At 45.3% G+C, this 25,736-nt stretch overlaps 2 protein-coding genes across 7 annotated transcripts in view; both read right to left on the bottom strand.

Moving 5' to 3' along the window:
- Positions 1 to 900: 900 nt before the first annotated feature.
- Positions 901 to 10,143, bottom strand: si:dkey-94l16.4 (transcription factor 20). 3 transcript variants are annotated; one of them, XR_008826250.1, is made up of 7 exons: positions 9,957 to 10,143; positions 6,181 to 8,918; positions 5,244 to 5,337; positions 4,140 to 4,192; positions 3,932 to 4,003; positions 3,456 to 3,687; positions 901 to 3,257 (listed from the first exon to the last, which is right to left on the bottom strand). XR_008826250.1 is itself a non-coding variant. In XM_056365800.1 (6 exons), the coding sequence occupies exons 2-5, from the start codon at positions 8,911 to 8,913 to the stop codon at positions 3,956 to 3,958; spliced, it is 2,925 nt and encodes a 974-aa protein (XP_056221775.1). In that variant the 5' UTR covers positions 8,914 to 8,918; positions 9,957 to 10,143; the 3' UTR covers positions 901 to 3,687; positions 3,932 to 3,955. The 3 variants fall into 3 exon arrangements, 2 of the variants coding, with proteins under 2 accessions (XP_056221775.1, XP_056221774.1); XM_056365800.1 differs by having other exon boundaries at positions 901 to 3,687; positions 4,140 to 4,189; XM_056365799.1 differs by having other exon boundaries at positions 901 to 3,687.
- A 1,768-nt stretch (positions 10,144 to 11,911) lies between these two features.
- The window catches only part of mprip (myosin phosphatase Rho interacting protein), a 38,160-nt gene continuing 24,335 nt past the window's right edge, over positions 11,912 to 25,736 (bottom strand). The window contains exons 15-25 of one of the 4 annotated variants that reach the window (XM_056365747.1): positions 25,428 to 25,565; positions 21,041 to 23,614; positions 17,551 to 17,698; positions 17,342 to 17,459; positions 15,849 to 16,008; positions 15,594 to 15,707; positions 15,397 to 15,483; positions 15,141 to 15,303; positions 14,496 to 14,581; positions 14,080 to 14,153; positions 11,912 to 12,713 (exon numbers count right to left, since the gene is read on the bottom strand). In XM_056365747.1, coding sequence (XP_056221722.1) covers positions 14,121 to 14,153; positions 14,496 to 14,581; positions 15,141 to 15,303; positions 15,397 to 15,483; positions 15,594 to 15,707; positions 15,849 to 16,008; positions 17,342 to 17,459; positions 17,551 to 17,698; positions 21,041 to 23,614; positions 25,428 to 25,565 — 3,621 coding nt within the window. In that variant the 3' untranslated portion in view covers positions 11,912 to 12,713; positions 14,080 to 14,120. The remainder of the gene's footprint in view (positions 12,714 to 14,079; positions 14,154 to 14,495; positions 14,582 to 15,140; positions 15,304 to 15,396; positions 15,484 to 15,593; positions 15,708 to 15,848; positions 16,009 to 17,341; positions 17,460 to 17,550; positions 17,699 to 21,040; positions 23,615 to 25,427; positions 25,566 to 25,736) is intronic. The other 3 variants (XM_056365746.1, XM_056365748.1, XM_056365749.1) reach the window with 3 other exon arrangements.

Genomic DNA, 25,736 nt, shown 5'->3' on the forward strand with positions numbered 1-25,736 from the left:
ACACTCAAGGCACCTGTGTGACCTGCCCAGGTAGCACACCTGTTCCCCTGCTGCTCTTCAGCCCAGCAGTCACGTGACCCCACTTCCAACAGTATGCGTTAACTGAAAATAAAAAGAAATGCCCAAAGTAACAGATTAAGAAACCTTCATCAAATTAATAAATTGATGAATAGTTACATGAACCTCAAGAAACTATAATAATTCCAGTGTTTGTTGGAAATTTATTTCCGATCAGTTGTGAGCTAACGGGAACAAAAATTTGATTGGACGAGTGCTGATATAAAGTACAACAGCACTGGGACGTTTCACTACATGTATCACTCCGCTTGACAGGTGTTCTATTAAACGTAAATTAACGTTACATTAACGGTTGTTATCGATCTCAGATTTATTTTTCTCACTTGATGAATGTAAGTCCAACATTAACTCGACTTTTATTTGGTTCCGTGCAACTCCTGAGGGAAATATGAGGCTCTTCAGCTGTTAAATGCTGAGTTTTTTCTTTTTGCTGCAGCAGGAAATGAGGGTGATGAGCGCGGTGAGACTGAACCTGTAGAACCAAAACAACGAGCGGAGCGACGCCCTCTTTAACATGTCACTGTGGGAAAAGCAAAGGTGAATTTAAGAAAAACTATTATTGCAGATAGCAAAATGAAACTTCTGGCCCAATATCTGCCCGGGTCCTCGGCCCGAGTCTGGCCCATACACCATCCTCCGGGATCGACCGACAGCTAGAAGATTTGGGCCACGGAACCGGGGGAAAAGAAGCATGAGGTCAAAGTGTGGGCCGGATTTATTCAGCCATCCTCACCGAGTGCGTTCTGCTGTGTATTGTTAGACAATATAAAATATTTTCCTTTAATTAATTTTTTCAGTCACTAAACTCAGAAAACCACAACATTGAACAAAATATTTATTTTTGACAATAACATGACCTCTGATTCTCCGAGAGGTGAGCGAGACGGTACAAAAAGTTGCCATAAAATTAAAAAACAAAAGTGACAGGAGTTGATTTCTAGTCCCATGTTAAACCTAAAAAACACCACAGCACAGAGACACACTGAAGAGGCGCTGGAATGTGATGGTAGTGTGTACCAGGACAGAGAGGAGAACCACATCCTGTCATTGCTCTCGTCAATGTGGGGTTCACACAGAAAACAGGAAGGAGACAAAATCATAAAACAAAGTTCAAATCATTTGAATATCTGAGATTCAGCCCTGAGATTAACACACGGACAAAATATTATATATATATAAAAAAAAAAAAAAATCCAAACATTTTGTTAGAATAAAACTTTTTCCAAAAGCTTTTTGATACAAAGAAATCTGCAGAGAAGAGTTCAGGCTCTCTGATAATCCTGCTCATTGAAAAACGATTTATTCAACTGGAACAAAATACAAAATAAACAAAACATCAACGATGGCACAAATGAAAGAAGTGGTGTTCCAGGATAAGGAGATCTTGGTGTGTGTGTGTGTGTGTGTGTGTGTGTGTGTGTGTGTGTCCAGCTGCTGCTGCTGGTGAGACACTGAGCAGAGAAACCTTCTGTTCACATCGAACCATGGCTTCAGACTGCTCACTGTGGTCTCAGACAGAGCAACGCTGCCCCTGATGGCTGTATGAAGAAGTACACAGATGTGATACCAACACTGATCACAAGGACCTCTCTCTCTAAAAGTAAAAAAGGCAGGCTGAGCAGCCAAAGCCCCGCCCTCCACACCCCACAGAACAGGTGCCAATACGCTGGGAGCTAATCTCAACACAAGTCCCAGAGAGTCAGCGTGCACCTGCGTGGTCGGAGGGTTCGTTAGGAACCGAGGTGAACGTGAGCTGCCTTCAGTCATCAGGATTTCCAAAGGAAGGTGATGTACATCCACTGATTTGTCTTTGCACCACGAGCTCGTAAGAGTCAAAGTGGATACACCTGTATGTCAGGTAAGGCTTCTTCAGAAATAGAAATGCACCAAGTCAAGAAAGAAAATCTTAATACTAGCGTGGCCACTGCTGCTGATGTAAACCACAGATTCTCAATGAGTGTTAAATCATCATACATCCTCTTTAGACTCTAGTGACACTGATGGAGCCGAGCGGTCCTGATACTGTGTGAATGCTGCGCTGCAAAGTTCACAACATGAAACTCAACAGAAAGAAAAGACTGCAGCTCTGACAGAGGAAACGAGTCTGAAATAAACTAATCCTGATTTAATTTATCATCCAATTAATCATTAAGAACCAGCTGATGTGAAGGTGCAGACAAACACACGCTCCCAGTCTGAGGCGAGAAGCTAAAGTCAAAGCCTCTGAGCCAAATGAAAATCACATGGTGTCATCGTGATGTCAGATGTACCTTTTTCTGAGTTCACAGACTGGTCCCTGAACCTCACACAGCCACATGAGAGCGCCTGAAGCAGGTGGGGGTGTTTGGCTACGTCCACACTGCTATGTTTTCATTTGAAAACAGCGTTTTGATTTCTGACCAGACGACCATTTTAGCTCCATATCAGAACTGATCAGAACAGGAAGCAGATTGTCTTCTCTGCAGTTGATTCGTTGCAAAAAAATACTTGAGGAAGTAGCATTAAAATGCAGAATGTCAGTGAACAACAGCTGCTAGCAAAGACAACAAAGTCAGTAACACTGTAATTATCTTGTCGTATTCACCACCGGTAGTCCAGGCTGATGAGAGCCAATCAGGAGAGACCGTGGGTGTCTATGTCATCGTTTCCAAAAGTCTCAGTTTCTGTCCGTCCAGACTACAACACAACCCCAGAACTTTCAAAATAAAACGGGGCCCGGCAGAGTTTCTGAAAGTCTCTGTTTTCCGAGCTCAAAAACTGTGGAGTCTCGTGGACGCGAGGAGATGTGTTTTAAAAGGAAAACGTAGCAGTGTGGACGTAGCCGGACAAGGTAATACTGCAGCTGGAGCAGAGGACCGGACGTGTTCAGTGTCACTCCAAAGTGCTTCTTGCAAAAACCCCCTCACACGGGGAGAATACATTCAAACACACTGTTCAGTTCCCTCAACATCAGCTGGGCGATTTGTTATGTGCAAGTGTCCTGTGAGTGAACGTGACGCCTGATGCACCAGTAAACTAAACTTAATGCCATGTGTGATCCGGTGTTTCAACATGGAACCCTGTTGTGTTGTCAGCGTCCAATCGAGTACCTTGTTCTTTATCGACTGTCCCGCCCTCTTCCTGTCCCAGCGTCTCCTCGACTGGCCTGATATTTCAACATTGAACTGCTTCACCAATAACTTAAAAAAAACACACACAATCAAACCTCTTTGACGACTGCTAAAGAAGCCAATAAGAAACGTCAGGAATAAATAAACCAAATATAATCAAATACTTAGAAATCTTTAAAAAATTAAATATCTTTGATTATTATTCATATCTAATCCAGGAAAAAATCCTTATAAATAACTACACAAATGACAAATTCAGCATGTTACTTTAAGTGAAGTGAGAGGAGGCTCCTCCTCAGTCGGACCCGACTGACGGAGGTTCGGGGGACTGGGCTCCTCCAGTCACAGCGTCGGGGGTTAACAGTGCAGCTGAAGGGCAGAGGGTGAAGTTAAGGTTCATGGGTGCTAGCTGTCAGTCAGAAGAACCCTGGTCCACTGTCGCCATGGTTACCAGCAGAAAGGGGAAGAAGAGCCCCTGCAGGATGCTGCAGGTGAGTGTCTGGAAGAGGAGAACAAAGCGATGATTCATCCTGTTTCTGCAGACAACAGTCCAGACTGGAAGGATGTGGACGGTTAATGTACCGAGAGTTTACATCAATACAGAAACATCTGTGTGGGAGATAAAACCCTTTAAACACACGGTTCCCACAGTTTAGGCTTCAGAAGTAATTGGACTGATTCACATTAAGTAAAACTTCCTCCTGAGCCACAGAGACATGAAGGCTGAGCAGGTTTTCACTGACCTCATGAAGTTTCTGCAAACTGTGTCACCTGTCATCCCACCTGTTCCCTGGAGGGGTTTTGAATGTCTTGTTCTGAGGAATCAAAAGGTTGATATTTAATATCCAGTTAGAAAAAACAGTCACACAGTTTCCCCCGACATCCTTCACTCAGCAGCAGAAACTTTTTATTCTGTAGATTTTATAAACAACTTGAGGTTTTTCTGCTCACCTTGTGCTTTTTACACTTCATGGAGAAATTCTCTTCGATGAGAACGCAGTCTGCTGGGAAACAGAGCAGGAGGTGAGGGTGTCGCACCGACTCATTCAAAGGTTAGGAGGTAGAATGTGAACTATAACTGAATATTGGTGTTCAGATGTTCAGGTCGGGACTCGTATCAAACGTGTGATGTGCGTTTGAGTTATAACAACTTCCTTTTTATATTGAAATCTGCTGCGCCGCCACGGGCAGGTCCTCCAACGAAAACCCAAAAGATTCCCAATTTAGCATCGCAAAGATCTTAAGATTAGACCGACCAAATATGATTAATTCTGTAGGAGGAGTTTGTTAAATCCCAATGCCTGTAAATGGCAAAAAAAACAGTAACAAAATTGAAGAGTAATTTCAAAATATCCCACTTCCAGATTTGGGGTATATATTCGGGGTACATTCGCCTTTTTTTGTAGCTGTTGGCGTGTTGCATGTGCACACTGAATTATGTACATGTAAAGGGTGAAACACAGGGAATGTAGTGCCTCAAATTAAATTGTAGAGAGGGGCATCTGTCGAGCCTTTCTGCCACACCCATGTGCAAGACCCATGAAATATTTAAATTTCCACCAGGCCTGACGCATGTCGGAGCTTTCAGGAGTTTTTGAGCATGTTTAGGATTTTCATCGAGGAATAAAGATAAACGGAGCCACACATCAGGGAAACAGTGGAGTCCTCTAACAAACCTGAGCTCTTATTCATATCAAGGCAAATCTATCAGGTTTACAAATAGCAAACATTTTCTTATGTACCTGTAACACTCAGTTAGTCTGGTTTTATTTGCCCAGGTTCTGTCTCCTAAACCTAAATCCTAAACATGCTCAAAAACTCCTGAAAGCTCTGACATGCGTCAGGCCTGGTGGAAATTTAAATATTTCATGGGTCTTGCACATGGGTGTGGCAGAACGGCTCGACAGATGCCCCTCTCTACAATTTAACATCATCCACCTCCAGTGTACAGAAATCTCTGACACCTCAAACATGAGCAGGAAACCTGTAGCAGGCCACGTGCTGTAACTGTACTTTGTCCTGTGTGCCGTGTGGAGGTGGAGGGCGTGGACTTACCTGACTCCAGAGCACACCTGTAGTGGTACTTGTTGGGACAACCTTTAAAGAAGCAGCCCAGTGTAGCACCTGGATCACGACACGCTGAACACACCTGAAAACACAGAGGACACCAGGCATGAAGACCCAGAACGCTGTGTCTTTTCTGCATGGCTACAAAACTAAAGAAAAGTCTTCATTATAAGTACTTATGTGCTTCGCCCTGTGTGTGGGCGTCAACAGACCAGGAAGTAATGTCTGGACCCCAACGAGGCGTTTCCTACAAAGGAGAAAATTGGGTTTTGTCCTGAGTTTCTCCCTGTAAACTTTGATCCTTGTGACTCTGAGCACTCAAACCTTTTTAACATGCTGTAAGTAAGGGAAAACCCAGAAAGGCATAACAGCTCCTTTAAAGAAGAGCTCTCTGTGAAATACACAAGCTGAACCCTAAAGCAACGCAACATAAAGATTACAGCATCTCAACTGACATCGTGGTCAACTAGGTCACCCAGAGCGCACAGACCTCAGCCGACATCCACCAACATCCACCAACATCCAACAACATCCACCGACATCCAACGACATCCAACAACATCCAACAACATCCAACAACATCCAACATCCAACAACATCCAACAACATCCACCAACATCCACCAACATCCAACAACATCCACCAGATTTAAGAGGAAAAAAATCTGATTCTTCAAAACGGTTTCAGTACTTTTTGCTGACAAGGTGTGAAAACAACTTCTTCTTTCATGTTTCCTTATTTCAACATTTCACTGCAATCGTGTTTTGATATATTAACACACTGAAGTTTATTAGTATGTTAGAGTCAAAGAGGTGAAGTACACAGACTATTAATGTATTATCCTCCTTAATTTTTCCCTTTTTGTGCCATTATAACCCACCACCTCTCCCTGTGGTGTTGTGTAACAACATGTTAACATCATTACCGTCTCTTGTGCCACCTTCACCGCCTCCTCCAGTCCGTAGATTTTGCCCTTCACCAGGAACACGCCGGCGGACCAGATACCGCAGTCTTCATGGAGCCAGTACTCGCAGGGCTCCAGAGGCAGCACCGGGGGGCTGTACCAGTCCTCCACATCTGCAGAGCTGGGATCTGAGCGAGCTCGCTTCGCTGCAGGGCTGCCAGCGCTGTCACCGGTCCACCGACGGTTCTCCAGGAGGCCCTTCTGTTTGAGCTGAGCCCCCGGCCTGAGGGACCACGCTGAGTGTGGACCGGCGCTCTTCCTCCTCCTGCCTCTGATGCTGCAGGACGAGGAGTCTGAGTCGCTGTAGTCGTCCTCATCCCCTTTGAGGCCTGAGACGCTGGCTGGTGTTTTGGTGCTTGGCTGGTACCCCTCAGGGTAGTAGGGGCCGTGGAGGTCCCCCAGGTCCATGGCGTTGGCAGAGCGCCCGCACAGGCAGCAGACGAGGGAGCGCTGGTGCTGGCTCTGTGTGGACGCCCGGCCCAGCTGGAGACACGAGGTGCTGGGTACGACTGCAGAAATGAAGCCACTGGTGTGAGCCTGCTGCTGGCCCTTCTTGTGCTGCGTCTTCACCTCCTCGGGGTAGTTGATGACAGTACACAGTGATGGCGAGGACTGCCGCCGCTCCACACGGACGAACGGAGAGAAGCTGTCCGACCTCAGCTCCCTTTTCTCCTCCTTGAAGTTGACGTACTTCAGCTTGATCTCCGGCTCCTTGGGGGAGAATATGGAGGAGGACTGGCCGCCCTTGTGTTTCTTCCTCCTCTTCTTGGGAGTGTGAGCCGCCTTTGTCTTGGCAGTGGGGGATGTTTGGCTACCTGTAGTCTTGCCTTTGGCTTTCCCTTGACTTTTCTTTGGAGACTTTGATGGCGGCGGCGGCGGCGGTGATGGTGGTGGAGGGGGAGACAATCTTGCCACATGAATTTCCTCTGAGGGTTCAGGGTGAATCTGGAGCTCCGGCTCCTTCTTTGAGTTCTTGTGCAGAGCGGCCTGAGGACTGGACTGTGGTGAGGGTTTCGTCTTTGACTTTGCGGTGTGAGTCTGTGGTGAGAGGACAGACAGTGAAGCGTCCTCTGACTCTTTCTTTGACCTCTTGTGCACAGTACACGGAGGACTTTTTGGATGTGAGCTGCTGTGGGACTTTCTAGTACGACTGAGGGTTTCAGGATCGGAGGTAGAACCTTTGCAGCTGTCAGTGTTAATGTTATTAGTTTTGTCCCTTTTCACAGGAGTTCCTGCTTTTTGTTTGACTGCGTTCGCTGAGACAGACGCTCCCACTCTGCTCCTCCTCCTCCCCGCTGACGGCGCCTCGTTCCTCTTAGGACTGGCCGAGTTGGAGTCACTGGTTGCTGATTGGGAAGCACTGGCTTTCTTACTGGTGCGGATGCATCCTGACACTTTGTACTTGTTTGAGTTTATGTTCATGACTATTGCCTCTAACCGCGTCCCTCTGCTGGAACGCAGTGGAAGCTTTTTCTCCTTTAAAGTCCTCTGCAGAGTGTTAGCGTTCCCGTTCATGTGGGGGGTGACAGTCTGGGGTTTGTCCTCTGAAACATCAGACACACAACCATCGTCTGTCAAGTCAATCAGAGGCTCTATCACTGCCTTCCGTCTTCGGACCGGCTGCTTGTTTTCCTCTCTTGAATCCAGCCCTGTCGTACTATTGCTGATGCCAGCGGCTGGCTGAATGCCCCCCTCTGTACTCGAGCCGTCCCATGCTGCCTGCTCAGTCTCTAGATAAGAGTTGTCTGCGCTGGGGGAGCTGGAGGCCTGAGGCAGGATGAACACATCCTCCACATCGTCCAGTGAGGTAGCGGAGGGGGAGACCGGGTCCTCCAGAGGACTGATGTACTCCCTGCTCAGTGAACACAGGTCTCTAGCACCCACACTGTCCATGGGGACCACTGGGTCCTGTTTTCTTGACATGAGAAAGAGCACCTCAGAGCCTCCCCCCTCCTCATCCTCCACTGTGGTGGGGGTGAGCATCTCTGGGGAGGATTCAACACATTCTCCTGAACTCGTCCGGCTGTGACCTCGACCATTCTCCAAACTCCTGCTGCTTTCCCAAGAAAGGCTGCATTCTACTTTCTTTTCATCCGGATTGTCCGTGTCCTCATCACTGGAAATCACTCCACCGTTCACCTCACGAGGCTCCTGCGTAGGACACGCTCCCCCATCATTCTCTGATCCCGCCTGAGCCTGAGACAACGACTGCAACAGTTCTGTCTGAGTGGCGAGGTCCACCGACCCCTCGACCTGCTCCACGTAATGCTGGTTCAGCGAGTAGCCGGCCTCCCCGAGCCCTTTATCTGAGTCACATGGGGGGTGGAGGGAGAACTTGCTTATGGGCGGCATACCACACAGAGGCGAGTGTCGAGACAGGGAGTCTTGAGCGGAGAAGACGTGAGACCGGCTCACGTAGGACAGGGTGACTGTAGTGTGGGAGAAGGCATTGTCTGGTTGAATGTGATCCCCTGATTGGAGCGTGATGTCCGAGGAGCCCGTGTCGGAGAAAGCCAGTCCTGGGTTGCTGGTCCCGGAGTTTGGGTACCAACCCGGGCTCTTCACCATCTGCAGGGACGTGGCGTTGAGGACGCATTCCTCACCCTTCCTGGTCAGATCGATCACAGTGGGAAGGCTGGAGGTGGAGAGGTCCTGAGGCTGGAGATCATCTAAGCTCCCAGCTGCCTGCTCCATAACAACTGCAAGGGCAGAGAGAGGGACAGAAACATATGAGTGTAGAATCTGTCAAAGAATCCATTATTAATATCCTAATGTCACCAACTCTTTAACCAGAGCAGATTCACTCAGCACAAAGGTCATAGTTTAACTACTTTTGGCAACTCACTTTGTTATCCAGGCTGTTTTGGTAGAAGAGGAAAAAAAGTTTAAGTACAAGCTCTGACAGCTCATAGCACTGACATTAGCTCGTAAACTGACCTGTGACGTGAATTTCATTAACGTCGCTGCGCAAAGCGGGGATTAACTGACAATTTAAGTTTTGTCTTATTTTGAAATTACCTTAATATTAATGGATGTAAAGGATATCAAGTTGTCAGGTTCAGTGGATAACGTCTTTCCCGGACACCCGGCTGTCTCTTTACCACCAACGTTGACAGGTCAGGGTGGGCTAACGGCTTAGCTTAGCCACAGCTAACGTTAGCTAGCTAGGCCCGGCTTTAGCTCCGGTAACGTTCCCTCATGACGAACTACGTTAAACATCGGGGGACTTTAAGATTTTCTCATTTATGGTGGAAAATCATTCACCACTAACCACGACTTGAATGCTTCAACTGTTCAATAGAAACCATTCTTTATTTCGGCCAGGTCTACACTCCTATTAAGCGCCTTATTTCGATAAAATGACAACTTTTATAGCTTGGTGGTCCGCACCGTTAGCATCCGTCCACTACGGCTCTCAGTAACTTTGTTGCACCAACGGTCGAACCAATTTTAACGTTTTAAATCTTATTTCAAATTGATTTTTTTTTTAAATTTACTGTATTACATGAATTCCGAATTACAAATTGGACCTTAATGTCCCAGGGGAGAACACAGTGTTATGTAGTAGGTACAAAGATTCGACGATAAGCAGAGTATTATTAAACTGCAGAGTACTTTTCATTGAGTTTGGCGGCACGTTCTCTCCATGTAAGTGAACGGTGCGCATCGGGGCAAGGCCCGGCTGCATGGAACAAAGACAGAGCGGAGGCAACGCGCTGCCGCTGGTCTAAACTTACCGGGGCGGGAGAGATCGACACGTTGTTAAATGTCCCGTTAAGAGTGTGTCCCCCCCTGCATCTCTGTCAACAGCCCGTCTACTCTAACAAACCCCGGTAACACAACACGGAGAGAAAGACCCAAATTAAAGATCCACACACTTTCCAGGAACACACTACTCCGTGTCAAGTTGTTTAGAGTAGAATCTCAAACTTCCGGATACCCCTTTCACAATAAAACAATTAGTGTTTATTATCGTGATTATTATTATTCTGAAAAACACGAATAAAAAGTATAATGAAAAAGAAAAGCACACTAAAAGACGTAATTTGCTAAACGTTTTTAATATTTTTATTGTTCTGTCCAGTCGTGAATCATTTGAACGTGATCCAGCTGTTGTGTGTCAAGCTTCAAATTCATCAGCCAACCCGGGCTGATGTGCTGTCTGTCTCGCTCCAGAGTGACGTCATTATCTGCTTTCAGCTGGGCGCTGTCTCACTCCGGGTGACTTTACGAGTGGACGGTGGAACAGTTGTCTCTCAGCTGTGCAGCAGAAAGGCATCATGGGAGCAGAGCGGTGGGACCTGTTCCAATCCAAATGATTGACCCCTCAGAGAATCCGTGACGTCATTTTCTAGTGTAGTTTATAAAGCATCACATTTGCTGTTGCTAACACATGTTTTTAACACTGTGACACATCAGCAGCTGGTGACCCATAAAATAAATATAGATTAAACAGATTAAAGGGATATTTCAGCAATTTAGTATTAAACTTTAAAATCAAAGCAACAGAACCTGAGATGTCCCGGCTTCAAGGGTCAAACTCCAGAAATGGTGGATTCAAAATTTCCCATAATGCAACTTAATTACATCTTCAGTTTGATGCTCTTTGGAAACAGTAGTTTGACAAAACAACCTTAATTCAAGAGCCACTTATTGTCACTATGACATCAGAACTCACTTGTCTTTGACATCAGAGCTCACCTTTCTGTCTCTGTCACATCAGACCTCACCTATCTGTGTCTCTGACATAAGAGCTCACCTGTCTGTGTTCAGAACAACCAGCTCATTAAACTGTAGTTCTGTTTTTCCTCTGTGTAAATTCATGTTTTCAGAGAGAGGTCAGAGTTCAGAGCGGACAGAACAGCAGCAGACACATTTTTAGTGTCAGTCTTCCCTCTCTGGATTTCCTGATCTGAGCAGATCACAGAGAGTTCGAGGACTTTAATTAGTGTTAGAATTTCTCATGAAACCAGAGCAGAAAACAAAGTTATACAACATCATCCTGCTAAACAAACTCAACTAGATCCCTGTTGTCTTCTGGCGACTGCTGGACTCACTGGGAGCTGCACTGGGAGCTGCACTGGGAGCTGCACTGGGAGCTGCTCCTCCTGCCTCTCATTTGAAAACTCAGCGGAAAGAAGTTGAAGCAGTAAAATCCAGATGCTTCAGACAGTTTTATTTAACTTTGTTCTTCATGTAAAACGAGTCAGTAACAGTGAACTGCTGCCTCAGAGTTTAAACCACCATATAGATACGAACACATTGACGAACGAACAGCTGGAGAGGGAGACAGATGTGAAGCGTGCGGCCTGATCACTAACCTTCACATGCACCAGACTTCATAGAGAAAAACTTAAACCCATAATAAATCCAGATCTGCCCCAAAATGTAATGGATTCTTCTTTTGTCCATGACCCCTCCCTCCGCCGAGTTCAGTGCAAATCAACAAACAAGCAAACAAACAAACAAACAAACAAGCGATGACAACAACCTCCTTGGTGTGAATGAGTCTACAGTCTCTGCTCCTCCCGGCTGCTGTTCCGTGTTTTATCTTCAGATAACAGAACACGCATTAACGCTTGGGTCAACCTGTCTATGACTGATAATGTTCATACGTGACCCCTCCCAACTCCACCTGCCGAGGAAGACAGTGCAACGCGGCCGAGAGCTCCAGAAAAAGTCACACACTGTAAAGGGTGCAAAAATATTTATTGCTAATAAACCTGTAGTCAGTTGGTGTATATTTGCTTAATATTTACAATAATAGAGTACAGAGTAATGGGAATGTGAAAGAAAAAATCCCAACCATTTAAATAAATACAAAGGGAGGAGGACTGCCACTGAACAAGACTACAGACATGAACCACCTCCAACAGCTCCTGTACAGCTGGACCGAGACTCCAGTGAGGAAAGATTCATATATATGGTCAGTGAATGCATCCACGTCTGATCCGAGGACAGGGAACATGAAGCGACACGGCGGGTTCGACGGGCTCGTTGTCCCGTCTGTGGCGGCGCAGTAACTATTCCTATGCTTTTGTAACGCGAGCGTCATTCGCTGCTCGGCGCGTGTGGTTGTAGTTCAGCCGTTAAACATCACATTCATGCCTTTGGCTAGCGACAGTCTATGGAGTCACACAGTAGCTTACACAGTCAGAGTTTAGTGTTCGTGGCAGATTAAAAACGTAAAGTATTTACAGTGAGACATGGCAGCAAAACATCAACAATACAAAAATGTCACAGTTAACTGAAGTGCATGGAATGCAAAGTCTAGACATGAAATTCAAACTTCATACCATGTTTTTAATAATATATGATCTGTGTTTGTGACCAGTGTCTACTGTTACTAAATAAGTCGTTACAGAGCTAAAATATAGTGGACTTCTACACATGCAGCGAGGCGGGAGGAAGCGGCGTCACTGTCAGAACTCCTTCGTGTCTTTGTTCTCAAACAGGTGGAGTCTCTGCTCAGGTGTCAGCCCCTCCTTCAGACTCTGGACAGGGGGGAGGAGAGAGAGAACAGATGTTAGTTACCGAGCAACAGATGTTCAGGACAGATGTGATGTTTCCCCTCTCAGTGTGAATCTGTCGTCACCCAGTGAAACTCAAACACAACGTGACACCTGACAGCCCCGAGTGTTATGTTTTTCCTTTGACCTATAATCAGTTGATAAAATAAATTCAAACTTTGTTCATTTTATTCTTCCATCTATCATTGATTCGCTCTTTTTCCCCAAGTAATTGTGATTTTCCTCATTTCCTGTTTTACGTATATGTTAATGATGTGGGCGTGTCCATGTAGGTCCAGGGCGGTGATTGGTCCAGGATGAAAACAGGTGTGTGAATCAGGATCATTTTACTTGGTTCAGGTCAAAGATTTTAGATTTTAGGTGGAGCAGCTACATCAGTGTCACAGCATCATTAACTTTATCATCTTCATCATCACTAATCGTCCTGTTCCTACTTTAATCTGTCTCTGTTTGTACACTGAACTCTTCATCATCATCATCATCAGCTGCAGGAACACATGCTAACTGACTCTGTGTCAGTTTCTTTTCAACAAGCAGGAAACAGTGTGAGGAAACTGACTTGGTCCCTTGTGTAACGTTTAATTCAGTGCCTCTGTGACTGCTTTAGCATTAGCCTGCTGCTTTGTTAGTGCTAGCTTAGATGCTAAAAAGCAGCTCTACCTTTTCTACAGCGGCACCATCACCTGCACTGGTGTAGTTTTATGATGAGAGTTAGCTGCAGCTAGACAGGTGTGTGTGTGTGTGTGTTAGCTACTGTTCTTCCAATCAGCTGTTAACACAGGTGGACTCCAGTCAAGGTGTAGAAACATCTCAGAGGTGATCCTGAGCTGAGGTGTCTGAATACTTATGTCAATTTTGATATATAATTTGATTTGCTAAAATGTCTAAAATCCTGTTTTCTTTTTGTCATTAAGGAGGATGAAGTTGTAAATTAATGAGGGAATTATTTTATTTTATTATGATGCTGCTGCTAAAACTCTGCAACTCTGACAATAAACAGTTTATAGTGACAGTTTTATCATTGATGTTTTTATGCATATTTTACTATATAATAAATATTTTAATGATTTCAGTCTGTATTTTAATACATGCTGCACAATATTACTAATTTCATTGTTTATTTAAATGCAATGACAATGAAGAATCTATCTATTTATTATAACAACATGTGAAGAAGTGAGGGGTGTGAAGACTTTGTGAACACTCTCTGATCATGTGCAGCAGTGACTCAGATCTGTGCAGAGCCTTTAGAGGTGGAGGACAGGAGGGTGTAGACGGAGGACGGGAGGGTGAGCTGAGACCCTCCATGGGTGCGTCTGGTCTGGTTTACCTAAAGGAGGAGGGGGGGAGGTCTACAGGTCCTCAGCGGCCCTAACTGTCCCAGGGCAGGACTCGACTCACAGACTGAGGACAGAAGGGAAACACACCAGTGTGTGTGTTAGTCCACTGTGGTTTGACTTTCATCACAACACTGCAGATCTGATGGAGTCACAGGATGATGAACAACACGCAGCGCTGCAGGAACACGGCCAACGATGACGCAACAGTGAGCATGCAATGCTGCATGCAGCTGTGCAGGTGACCAGCAGGTGGCAGCAGGTCACTGTACACTGACTGTGTGTGGAGGGAAACCTGTGACTGCTCTGTCGGCGATGACACAATGGGTGACACAAGCTCCACGGGACGTCCTGATGAAGACAGCGGTGGGATGAGGGTGACGGATGTCACCCTGAGCAGGGGACTCACCTTTGACCTCATGGTGCGCTCCGAGCGTTTGGCTGCAGCAGCCGCCATCTTGAGGATGTCTGGGTTACTTTTGGACTTCATGATGTCTGTGAGGGAAAATGTGTCAGAGTTAAAATAACAGGAGAAAACAGTGAACCAGACGTGTGGACGAGGGACGTCACAAGAACCGAAGCTTCAGGACAAGACGATGCAGAAAGTCTGACAGGTACTAGAGATGTGATGAGGTGTAACAGTATAACAACACTCCAACTGCTCTAGTCTGACGTCACACCCAGAGAGAAGGAGGCAGCGACAGTAAACAACAACACGTGGAATGACAGCAGCACTTGGTTGATCACAGCTCTGCTCCACAGAAACAGTTTTCACCGTCTCACTTCATGTCAAAGCAAATCAACTTTTGTTTTGAGTCTCATTAAGACAAGATTAAATACATTTACATGACCAGGAGTGGAAGCTTATGTAGACTGATGAGAGGAAGCAGAACAAACAGGTTTATAAATCCTCAGAAACACGAGTTGAAACGAGAGTGAAGACTTTAAAGTGTCTGACTCTGATGGGAGCTCTCGTGCGAACAGGCCTCACACAAACCACGTGAGAGGTTTATACTGAGGTGAAGCTCAGTGTGTTTTCTGTATGCTTCCGTACCGTATCCTCCTCGCTCCACCTCCTCCAGCGACGGCTCCCCGAGCGCCTCGTGCGCCAGCTGCAGCTGGTCTCTGAGCCGGCCCAGGTCCCGCTCTGCTTTGGCCTTCACAATGCTCAGCTCTGTGTAGATGTCCTTGTACTTATCCGTTGCATATTTCTTGTCCTGAAAACAAATAGTTTGGCAGTTCAGATGAAGGGCACTGATGTGGCTGGGAATAAAACAACAGGACGGGGGAGGGGAGGTACAAACACGTACTCTTTGGGCGGCTTGGAGCTCGTCCTTCAGGGAGTTGATTTCCTGCTTCAGGTACTGGACCTCAGACTCCTTCACCCTCAGCATCACCTGGAGAACAGGAAGAGACGGCGACACTGAGAACGATGGGGAGTGCAGCTTATTCTTATAGAAAGAATTTTGATGCACATGTTTGTATTTTACTCTCCGAAGTGATTCACCTCTAACTCGTAGAGCTCCTTCCCCTGTATCGTGGCGTTGGTGTCTCCCACTCCGTCCTCAGACGTCATTGAACGCATCTTTGTGATCTCTGCTGCCAGACGGTTGTTCAGCTCCTGCAGAGATCAGGACGTTTAGATCAGGGCAGGTAAACTTTCAGCCAACGGTTGAAAGTGCTCCTGGGTAAATATTTGCACACAGGTGTGTTGTGTGAACCAGCGAGTGACGTGGGTGTGTGTGGGTGTGCGTGTGTGCACCTGGTTGTGTGCGTTGAGCTCCTGGTTCTCTCTCTGACACTGCCTGAGGGCCTGCCTCTCGGCCTCCAGCGCCTGGGCCAGGTGGGCGTTCTCCAGGCACTTCTGGGAGTACTGCTCCGACAGCACCTCGATCTCCCGCTGGAACGAACACAGCTCCTCCCTGCAGCACATCACATGACCACACTTATTCACAGAGACTCAGAGAGAGAGGAGCGGCCCGACGCGCCCGCGTTTGATTTACTGTAAACACCTGCACAGGTGTCACTGAGCACACGTCCCGGCAGGTCGTGACTGACACCGACCCAACGTGACGCTTCAGCACCATCAGATCAAATCAAACTTCAGTCAGCAGCTGGAACAGTTCAGCCTGACTGACTGGTGCTGGATCTATCAGCTAATATTCCTTTTTTTTTGTTTTTACAGAAACATTTTGATGAAGATCCTTTAGTTTGTTTCATTTTGAGAATCGTCATGTTCTTCAGGTTCAGCATTAATACAACACAAACCAGACTCATCTAATCCACCTCTGACTGCAGGCGACAGCTTTAACACGGCTCTTCTGTTCTACGGTGGAACAGCTGTGGAAATGTCAGAGCCAACATCAGAGTGGTTTTACTATTAGACAGAATCATTTCCTCCAGTTGTGAAAAGATTAAACTGACATTTACAGGCAGCCGATAAAAGCTGCAACTTTACATTAAAAAAACAGAAATCTAAAAATGTAATTCTCCTTCTGTGACGATCTGTTCACACTCTTTTTTCAGTGTTTAGCTCAATGAGCGTCTAGTCTGCTCCAGCCTTTCTGAATCATGTCTGAGAACTAACATGTGGAAATGTTTTGCTTTTTACAGCCTCGGTGGTAAAATCAAGAGTAAAGGTAATGTTTGACAATAAAGGGCAAATTTACAAGGAAAAGGAGAATGTACAGATTTTTCTTTAACTTTATCTCAACTTTCCTGACAAAGTAAAACTGTATTTTCTGTAATTTTGTCAGTTTTTTTTTCTTTTAATCGAAGTGAAGTGATTTGTTCATTGTGTAATAAAAGTAAGACTTTTTGCAAGAGTCTGACAGAACAAAAAAACCTGATGAGTCTCCTGACCAGAGGGGCCACACATTGCACAGTGGTGACTCCAGTCTCCCTCCCAAACATGCTGACTATTGGCAGACGCTACAATTTACAGATGTTCTCTAAACGCCTCACATGCAGGCAACGGGTTTTGGGGCAGCCGTGCACTGTACAGCGTCTTTACGGGCGGTTTAAGGGGGTTTACAGTTGTTATTGTGCCAATATGAGGGGTCATGGAGGGACCCAAACGTTGGCCTGGTTCTCCTCTGGAGCTCCGTGGGCTGCACTGGTTGCAGGAGCATCAGCTCTCCTCCTCACTGTTGAGTCCTGCTCCTGCTCAGATTCTCACTGTGTCACTATGATAATGAGTTCGGAGCAGTAACTGGTCTAAAGCCTCGGTGACATGTGGCAGTGGAGGAAACGTACTCGTGCTGTCGGTGGATCTCCTCCATGTCTGCGTTCTCGGCGTTGTTGTTCGCCTTGCGAGCCTTGTCCAGCTCCTTCTCCAGCTCCGTCCGGTGTGCGTTTTTCATCGCCTCGATCGCTGTGACAACACAAGAAGCTTCAGTAACTACAACAACAACAAAAACTTTCTTCTTCCCTCAGTCTAATCTCTCCTGTGCTGTGGTATTTACCAGCGATGGTGGCCGCCGTCTCCTCGGCCAGCAGCCTCTCCTTCTCCTCCTGCAGGTTCTCCAGCTCTCTCTGGTGTTTCCTCTGCAGCTCGTCTATCACCTTCTGATGCGACTCCTCCATGGCGGCAAAGCCCCTCTCACAGGTGGCCTGAGACACAGGAGAACACGGGACCGCTGTGAGTTTACGGGTCACCGGGACTCGGACCTAAAGGTTCTCCTGACCACATGAGCTGAGCAGGTAAAACCTCCCGGGTCCTTTCAAGAACAAGCCAGTGCAGATCATCCATTCATTTCCAGCGAATAACTAGCAAGCTACAGCCTGTTAGCCACGAGCAAGTCGAGCCTGTGTGAGTACAAAAGGGTTAAAGGACTGACAGGATACACTGAAGGAATGCAGAGACAATGAGAGAGGAGGGTGGAAGAAAAGTATAAGCTGCCGTTTCCTATCACGTCACAACATCCAGACGTTTGACAACATCAACAACCTCCTTTCTCCAGCTGAGCTCGTGCTGCTCTGCGGCTCGTATGTAAATCCTGATCTTAACGTTGGGTTAATCGGGACTCAAGACGGTCCTGAACCGCTGGACGTCTCAGATACTGGACAGACGTGTGTCTTCAGCTCCTCAGGAGGACGTGGAGGACACACTCCACTGCTGTTACTACGACACTGCGACTTTCCACAAGAGGGGATTTCAATGGCCCGACCCAGAACCTAGACCTGCTTCCGTCCTCTATTCACCGCCGCTAATCTGAGGACTCAGTCGAAGGCCCCCCCCTTCAGCCAAACAGGGGAAATGGAGGTCCAGTGTGTTTTCACAGGGATAAAAGATCCTGAGAGCTCAGACCCAGGAAACCACTTTGAGAGGGTGAACCCCCCCCTCCCCCGAGCAAATGTAAACTTCCTGCTCCGACATCAGACCAGGCAGCAGATTAATGCACAACCATGTCAGGCTGGTTTCTGTGTCTAAATACAGAGAGTTCAGAAAGTCTTCAGACCCCAGACTCACTGTTTCCACATGTCGCTGTTTTTGCTAAAATAAAAAAAAAAAAAAATAAATCCTCTCATTGATCTACATTAAGTTCCCAGTAATGACAAAGGGAAAACTGAATCTTAAAGATTTGTGCAAATGTATTAAAAAGTAAAAAGTGAAATCTCACGTTGACAGAAGTATTCAGACACTTTACTCTGACTCTTGAAGTTTAGCTCTGGTTCCTCCGTTTCTCTGGATCATCTCTGACATGTTTCTACCTGTAGCAAAGTCAGCTGATTGGACACACACCTGTCTACATCAGGTCTCACAGGTAACAACACAGATCAGAGCAGAAACCACGAGGAGGGAGGAGCTGCTGCAGAGCTCAGAGACATTTCTGCACAGCGGCCTCCATCATTCTGACGTGAAGAAGTCTGGAACAACCAGGACTCTCCTGGAGCTGGACCTGGACCGACACATCAGGGAGAGGAGACCCAGAACCTGACGGTCCCTCTGAGCTCCAGAGAAACTTCCAGAAGGACGACCATCACTGCAGCTCTCCACTGATCTGAGCTTCATGTCAGAGAGTCCAGACGAAGCCTCTCCTCAGGGGAAGTTTCTAAAGAAGCAGCTAAAGGCGTGGACATGGACTCACTACTCAGACGGAGCAGTTAATTTATTTCTCTTAACATCCAACAAACTGTTCAACACTCACTTTTCAAAAGTCACAAAATGAATTAATTAATGTGGTTCATCAGACCAAACTGAAAAACCAACAATTGTTCTTTGTTGTGATCGTTAAGAGTTTAAGTCGAGCACAGACTCTAATTTCTCCAGTGGCCGATAAAAGTTTGGGTGATCAAATCCTTCCGACCTCGGACAAACTTCAACCTCACAACCCATCAAACAGCCAAATTCAAATTAAAATAAGGTTTAATGAACTATTTAATATTGGAAATCCAATGAAAAGACCAAAACCAGCAACGAATGTGTCCTTACAACAAACACCGTCTGTGTATCAAAGCTCCTCTCTCGTCCGAAAACTATCAAAAACACATCAATGAGTCACACTGTTGTTGTCCTCGCTGACATTCCTCCATCAACATAAACACACACTGTAGTTCATTATGACTCAGTCCCACATGCACGTTCAGCTGCTGTAAATACTCACCAGACCACCAAGTGTGTATTAATGTGCCGCTGAAAATAGTCCCCAACAAATACACTACTTACTACTGTTTGAGCAACGTTTGCCAAAGACTAGAGCTGATGTAGGAGATTATTTTGACTTTTTTAAAACTGAAAACTATGTATTTATAAAGTCATATTTAAAGATTAGATTAAGGAGGTCAGTGTTGAGAGACAGTTTTGGTCTTTTCAAGACGGACCAGCCATGTTTTTTTTTTAAAATGAACAAATGTGGGTAATAAAATAGATCATTTCAATCTGGCCCCATATTGAAGGATCAGTTCTCTCAAATGACAAGGAAACATTTCCCCACACACCTTTTTGTTGTGTCGAGTCACGCAGATAAGTTTAGGTTTGATTAGCAGAGGTTTTGCACTAAGCGCTGGAAGATTTCAACAGCAACACAGAAACCGTCACTGTGAAAAGTTTTTTATTGGGAACTAAAGCAGAAAATGCTGTAAACTGACCACAGTTTTCAGCATTAGTACTTGGATTATCATAAATAAATGGGATTTTTGTTTTTTATTCAGTGCCAGAACTATCTGCGTGTCCAAAGACCATCAAGGGTCGGTGAGGAAATGTGTATTTTCGGTAGTTGGGTGAACCGGCTCAGATGATCGTATAACCGCATCATCACAGCTGACCCAACAACTTCGTGAGCTACTGTCGAACGTGAGATGCAGAGTTTGCAGAGCTCTAGAAAAAGCTAGTAAGCGACCTTGAGTAAAGATCATCTTGTCAAAGATCGGCTGTTATTCAGAGAGGGTAGAAGCTAAACTTAATAATTGTTAGTAGAAACAGCCAAAGGAAAAGAGGTAAGACCCATTTAAATGAATGTTTCTGGTGATTTAGATCCTAAACATTAAGAAAATGAAAAATGCTACGAAGGGTCAACTCTTTGCCCTTAACACTAAAATGAGGCGTAGCCGAGTCAAAGGTTAGTAAGCGCAGTAAACTACCGACAGAGGAACTCATTTCACAGCAGAGGAGGCTGATATGATGCGATTGTCTAGAGGAATCAATTAGCTTCTGTTGAATTATTTTCATATGTCAGATAAAATATCAAAGTTACTCAAAGTTCGTCAACAAAATGGGTTCCTCGGTACACAACTACTGCGGCGTCAACGATCATATGAACCTACGGGAGGTTAATTGTCATGCAACACAGAGGAGAAGCGGTTTTACGGAACAAAGAGCGAGAGTCGGGTGAGGTTAGGGTTAGGAGGGGGAGAGTCGGGGGGTTTTGGGGGGAGGAAGAGGGATCTGGGAATGCCACAAAGGAACACAAGGCATCACAGATGGAGAACGGCGAGGACAAGGAGCGCTTCCACCTTCAGGTTCTCCAGGTCTTTCTCGTATTTCAGCCGCTGAGACGTAACGTCGCCCCGCTCTTCACGCCGTCTCATCTCTTCGGTCATGACTGACACTTGGGTCACCAGCTCTTGGATACGTTCCTTCAGGGTCGATGTTTCGGCCGAAGGGTGATGCGACGGCTTCTCCTCATCCGACAAGGTCCTGTCCGGGTTGACCGGACTCATCATGCTTCTCAGCTCTTCCATTTCCCGGTCGAACCTCTCCATGAGGTTCGCCCTCTCCGTCTCATGCTTCTTCTTGAGGTTTTCCATGCAGTTTGTCAACGAGTCAATCTCTTTCACGTTCTCTTCTGAACGGAGACGAAGCGTCTCACTGGCCTTAGCTATTTCCTGCCTCATCTTTTCAGCTTCCAGCTCATAGCGATCTTTGACCTCTCGAAGCTCCTTCCTGTGCCTCGCTGTCATGTCATGAAGCTCAATGGTTTTATCCAGAGAGTCAATGGGCTCTCCTTCAATCTGGATCATAGTTTGTGGCCCTGTGGTTGTTTTCAATGACGCCTCAGATGGTTGACTCTGAAGATCTGCCACTTTAGACTGGAGGTCACTGACGACTTCTCTTAATTTAGGACAATTCGGACAGTCCAAGCTACCTATCTCAACTTCCATCTGCTCTTGCTTTAGCTCTTCCTCATGCTGGACCTTCAGCCTGATCATCATATAAGACGTGTACGCTTCTTTCAGCGCTTCGAGCAGATAGTCTGAGGCCTGTTTCTGCTCACTACCCAACTCGAAGCTCGCTAGAGCCGAAGACAGGAGCTCGTCATCTTCATCCAGCATCACCCTGGATGCCGTCTGCCTCAAACCATTCGACTTTGCCTCCAAGGCCTTTGTTAACTCTTTGAGAATCAAAGCGTTTGTTTTGTCGTTAAACCAGCAGTACATAGACGCAAAATCCGACTCTGTCTCTACCTCACTCTCAACTTTCGCTTGTGGAGAAATCCTACTAATCAAGATCATCAAGCGCTTCTGTGCCATCATCTGTTCTGCCACATCCCTCCCACTCTTCAGCCTGGTTTCCTCTGGGTTTACTTTGGGGAGGCCCAACAGCTGGCTCCAAAACTCTCCCTCAACCACCAACCTCATATCCGTTCGTCTCACACGGAGTGGCTCTTCTTTCAAAGAGCCGAATAAAGTGCTTTTTAAATCACCGAGCATCCTCTCTACGTTAACGTCTACCTTTGCTAACATCTCTACAACCTGATTAATCGCCTCAGTCTTCCTCTCGACCTCTTCTACTACTTTCTTTATATGTCCTTTATTGTCGACCTGCGTTTTTCCTGCTTCCACACACTTACTATCTGTCATCTCAGCTCTACCTAACTTATCTCGTAGCATCCTTATTTCGTTTTCTGCCTCTGCTAGCTTCTCTCTACCGACTTTCTCAGATTCCTGGTTTAGTGTGATTAGTTCACTGTTCCTAGCTTCCAGTTCGGCACAACGCTGCTCTGTCGGCCGCAGCTTTGCCTCCATCTCAAGCATCTTAGCTTGTGAGGTTTCCGGTAGCTCTTTCTCCGGGTGTATCTCCTCATCTTCATAATCTGACTGGAAGCCGAGACCTTTCAGCGTGGCCTCTCTCAACTGCAGCTTTTTCTCAGTGTCTTTCAGGGTGCTGCCTAGCTCCTCTAACGTGACCAGAGCTTCGTGGAGTCTCAAGGATTTCTCGTTCAGCTCCCTCTCATAATACTCCCTGTCTATGGCGTTAGCTTGGTTTTCAGCCAGTTCGGCCTTCAGCCTTTTCAGCTCCTCCATGACCAGGTGATGCTGTTTGCCGCCCTGCTGGCCGATCAGCTCGGCTTTTAGCCTGTCTATTTCTCTGTCGGCTTCAGTTAGCTGGTTCACTATCTCCTGACATCGTTGTTTCAATGCCCCGTTTTCATTGGTTAACAGTTCGACCCTCTGAGAGAGCATTCCTATCGTCATCTCCTTTGTCTCAGAGTGGTTTTCGATCTTCGAGACGGGGCCGTAGGGGCTTTTGAGACTTTGCTTCTGAACCTTCCCCACCAAATCTTCCATGGTCAGAAGACGGGCTTCGTATTCGCGGATGCTTTCTCCTGCCCTGGCTAAACTCTTTTTTATCATTTCGTTTTCTATCTCCTGCTGGTACTTCCAGGTCTCCAGGAGCTTCTGAAGTTGATGCTTCTCTGTTGTCTCTTGATTACAACTATGGGATTTCAAAACCTTTCCCAGCTCCTTCAGAGTGAAGGGTTGACCACTTATCAGGTCTTCTAGTTCTTGAATGGCCTCTGGTCCGTCCTGGAACAGGATGCTAACGGTTTTTTGGACGGGTTCAGGGGGAGGATCTTCCTGAACGGACGGCTTTGGGGGTTCAGAAAAGTAAGGTTCCTTGATGGGGAGGTGAGAAAGCGTGAGGCCTAGCTGTGCCTGCATATTGCGCTTTTTCAGCTCTTGCACTTTCAGGAGCTCTTTGGTCTCCTGGTACTTCTTTGTTAAACTCTGTGCTTGAGAACTAACCAGCTCAGGCTTCTTCGTCTGGGGCGTCACATCAGCCTCCAGACCCAAAGGGGGCTCCAGCTTGGAAAAGGGGACCAGACATTTGGTTAACACACAGCAGGGGAGACACAAAGCTTGCTAATAATTCTCAGCGTTATCTACCAATCATTTCCCTCTAATTTCTATTAAACATGACAATTAGCATTCCCACATTATTATAATCAATTACTATGCAAGTGAACAGTGAATCAAAACAAATTCAAAATTCCCTTAAGTTTAATGTTGTGAATTAAAATTAAAAGGAAAGAGATTTAATGGCCGAGGTTAGTTGATCACAACACATGCAACATTAAATGGTTAAAAGTTAATTCATGTAGTAAGTAATGCAATATTAGTTTCAGCTAGATGGTTTACTCAAGGATGGAAGGCATACCAGGTCCTACACACACATTTCTCTGGTCCAGGCCCAAGTCTTACACTAAAGCCATTCTTTTCTGATTGAAGTTTAAATATATTTTCAATTCTTTTCTAATGTCAACTGTAAGTCACCAAACTGTTGTATGTCTAAAAAACAAAAAAAACAAAAAATGCAAACACTGCATCTTAATAATCACACCAATACTAATTTAAAGCAGCCGTAAAACAAATGAGATCATCTATCATTCAGCCTCACTCTGGCGACAACATCCATACGTCGACTCACGGGCAGAAATTCTTCCAACATCACACATTTATGCCGTTACACAGCGAAACACAGTATCTGTTAACAGAGTAACAAATGGATGGTCTTCATAGCAGTTAATAGAAGATGAGAATCTGATGTCCATGCAAATAATTAGAAAACAAGCCAAGAGGTTATTCTTCATACATGTTGAGCCAAACATTTCAACGAGTAAAACTATTACCCACCAACTATTCAGGATAGTATCACTCTAAATGAAAAGTTAAGTAAAGTAAATTACTATTTTAGTGAACGTCTAACAAGGAAGCAAAAAACTTAATATTTGATATTTAAAACTGATTAAAATTAATTATTTAAAAACTAAAATTCTAACTGAAAAATTTCAACAGACAATGAAAAAATAACTTAAATAGCACAAGGACTTTAATACAAAACAAATAGTTTTTTTTCTCTCTTTCAAAATAATATTTTTATTTTCCTTCTCCCTTTCTCTGTTTGTGTTTTTCCATTTTCATATTCTGAACTGGAAAACTCTAAAAATCTAATAAGACGCCAATGCACCTGAAAAAGTGAAAATACAAGAGATGCAGTAAAATTAACAAAGAGAAAAAAAGCACTTTATACTTTTCATGGTATTTTCCATTGAAAATGACGATTTTGTTTTTTTCCATTCTCAATTTTTTGTACTGATGATGAAAAGGAAACAAATCGAACAAAAGGAAAACAAATTTTCATTTTTTAGACGACTTTTCTTTTTCCGTTTAACATCCAGTTGCAGCCTAATTATTCCTAGAAAACTGAGCTAAAAAATTATTAGTCTTTTTCATTTAGAGTGAAACAATCCTCTGAAAGTCACATCAACAACCAATAAACATGTTCTTTGGTCCATAATCAATACAATACTCAAGTTACTGCTAGCATGAGTTCAGGTATCGTACAGACCTACGACACGGAGAGAAGAGATTAACGAGTAGAAGCCAATTTAGTAATAAGATATCAATGTTTTTTCACATGCAATGAACTCATGCAAAGGCACATGTCTGTAGTCACTTCGTTGCTTCAATGTCAGTTTGATGTTTTCTTACAATAAAATACAACATGCAAAGAATGTTACAAAATTAAGAGGAAGTTACTGCTCAATTCAAAATATATGTATGAAATCTACATCGTAAAGTGCAGCTGCTCGCTGAATACACCGAGACTGAAACTCACCGGAGAGATGTAGCCTGTCCGGACGTCCTGCTCTCTCTCCAGAGCCGTTCTCAGCTGGAGCTCCAGCTCCTGCTTGTGCTTGTTGGAGTCGAGGAGCTGCTTGTGACAGCTCTCCAACTGAGCCTTGAGGTCCTCGATCTGCAGGAGCAGCAGGGACAACGATTAGCTCGTCGTTACTTAAAAGGATGCATTGTGTATAATTGAATTCTTTTGATTCAGTTCTTTTTATAGTGGGAAATCACATGACCAATTACCAAAATGATATTAAAGTGATGTGTACCACATGATGAAGGAAATGTAGCAAAAAAA

This window comes from Seriola aureovittata, chromosome 21, assembly GCF_021018895.1.
Source record: "Seriola aureovittata isolate HTS-2021-v1 ecotype China chromosome 21, ASM2101889v1, whole genome shotgun sequence".
Classification (NCBI taxonomy): Eukaryota; Metazoa; Chordata; class Actinopteri; order Carangiformes; family Carangidae; genus Seriola; species Seriola aureovittata.

Excerpts from the sequence above, each read along its gene's own strand:
- si:dkey-94l16.4 (XM_056365799.1), bottom strand. The coding sequence starts at position 8,913 with ATGGAGCAGGCAGCTGGGAGCTTAGATGATCTCCAGCCTCAGGACCTC. Across the intron at positions 4,193-5,243 it reads CAGGTGTGCTCTGGAGTCAG|CAGACTGCGTTCTCATCGAA; the intron begins GTAAGTCCACGC and ends TCTGTTTCCCAG. Across the intron at positions 4,004-4,139 it reads TGAAGTGTAAAAAGCACAAG|AACAAGACATTCAAAACCCC; the intron begins GTGAGCAGAAAA and ends TTGATTCCTCAG.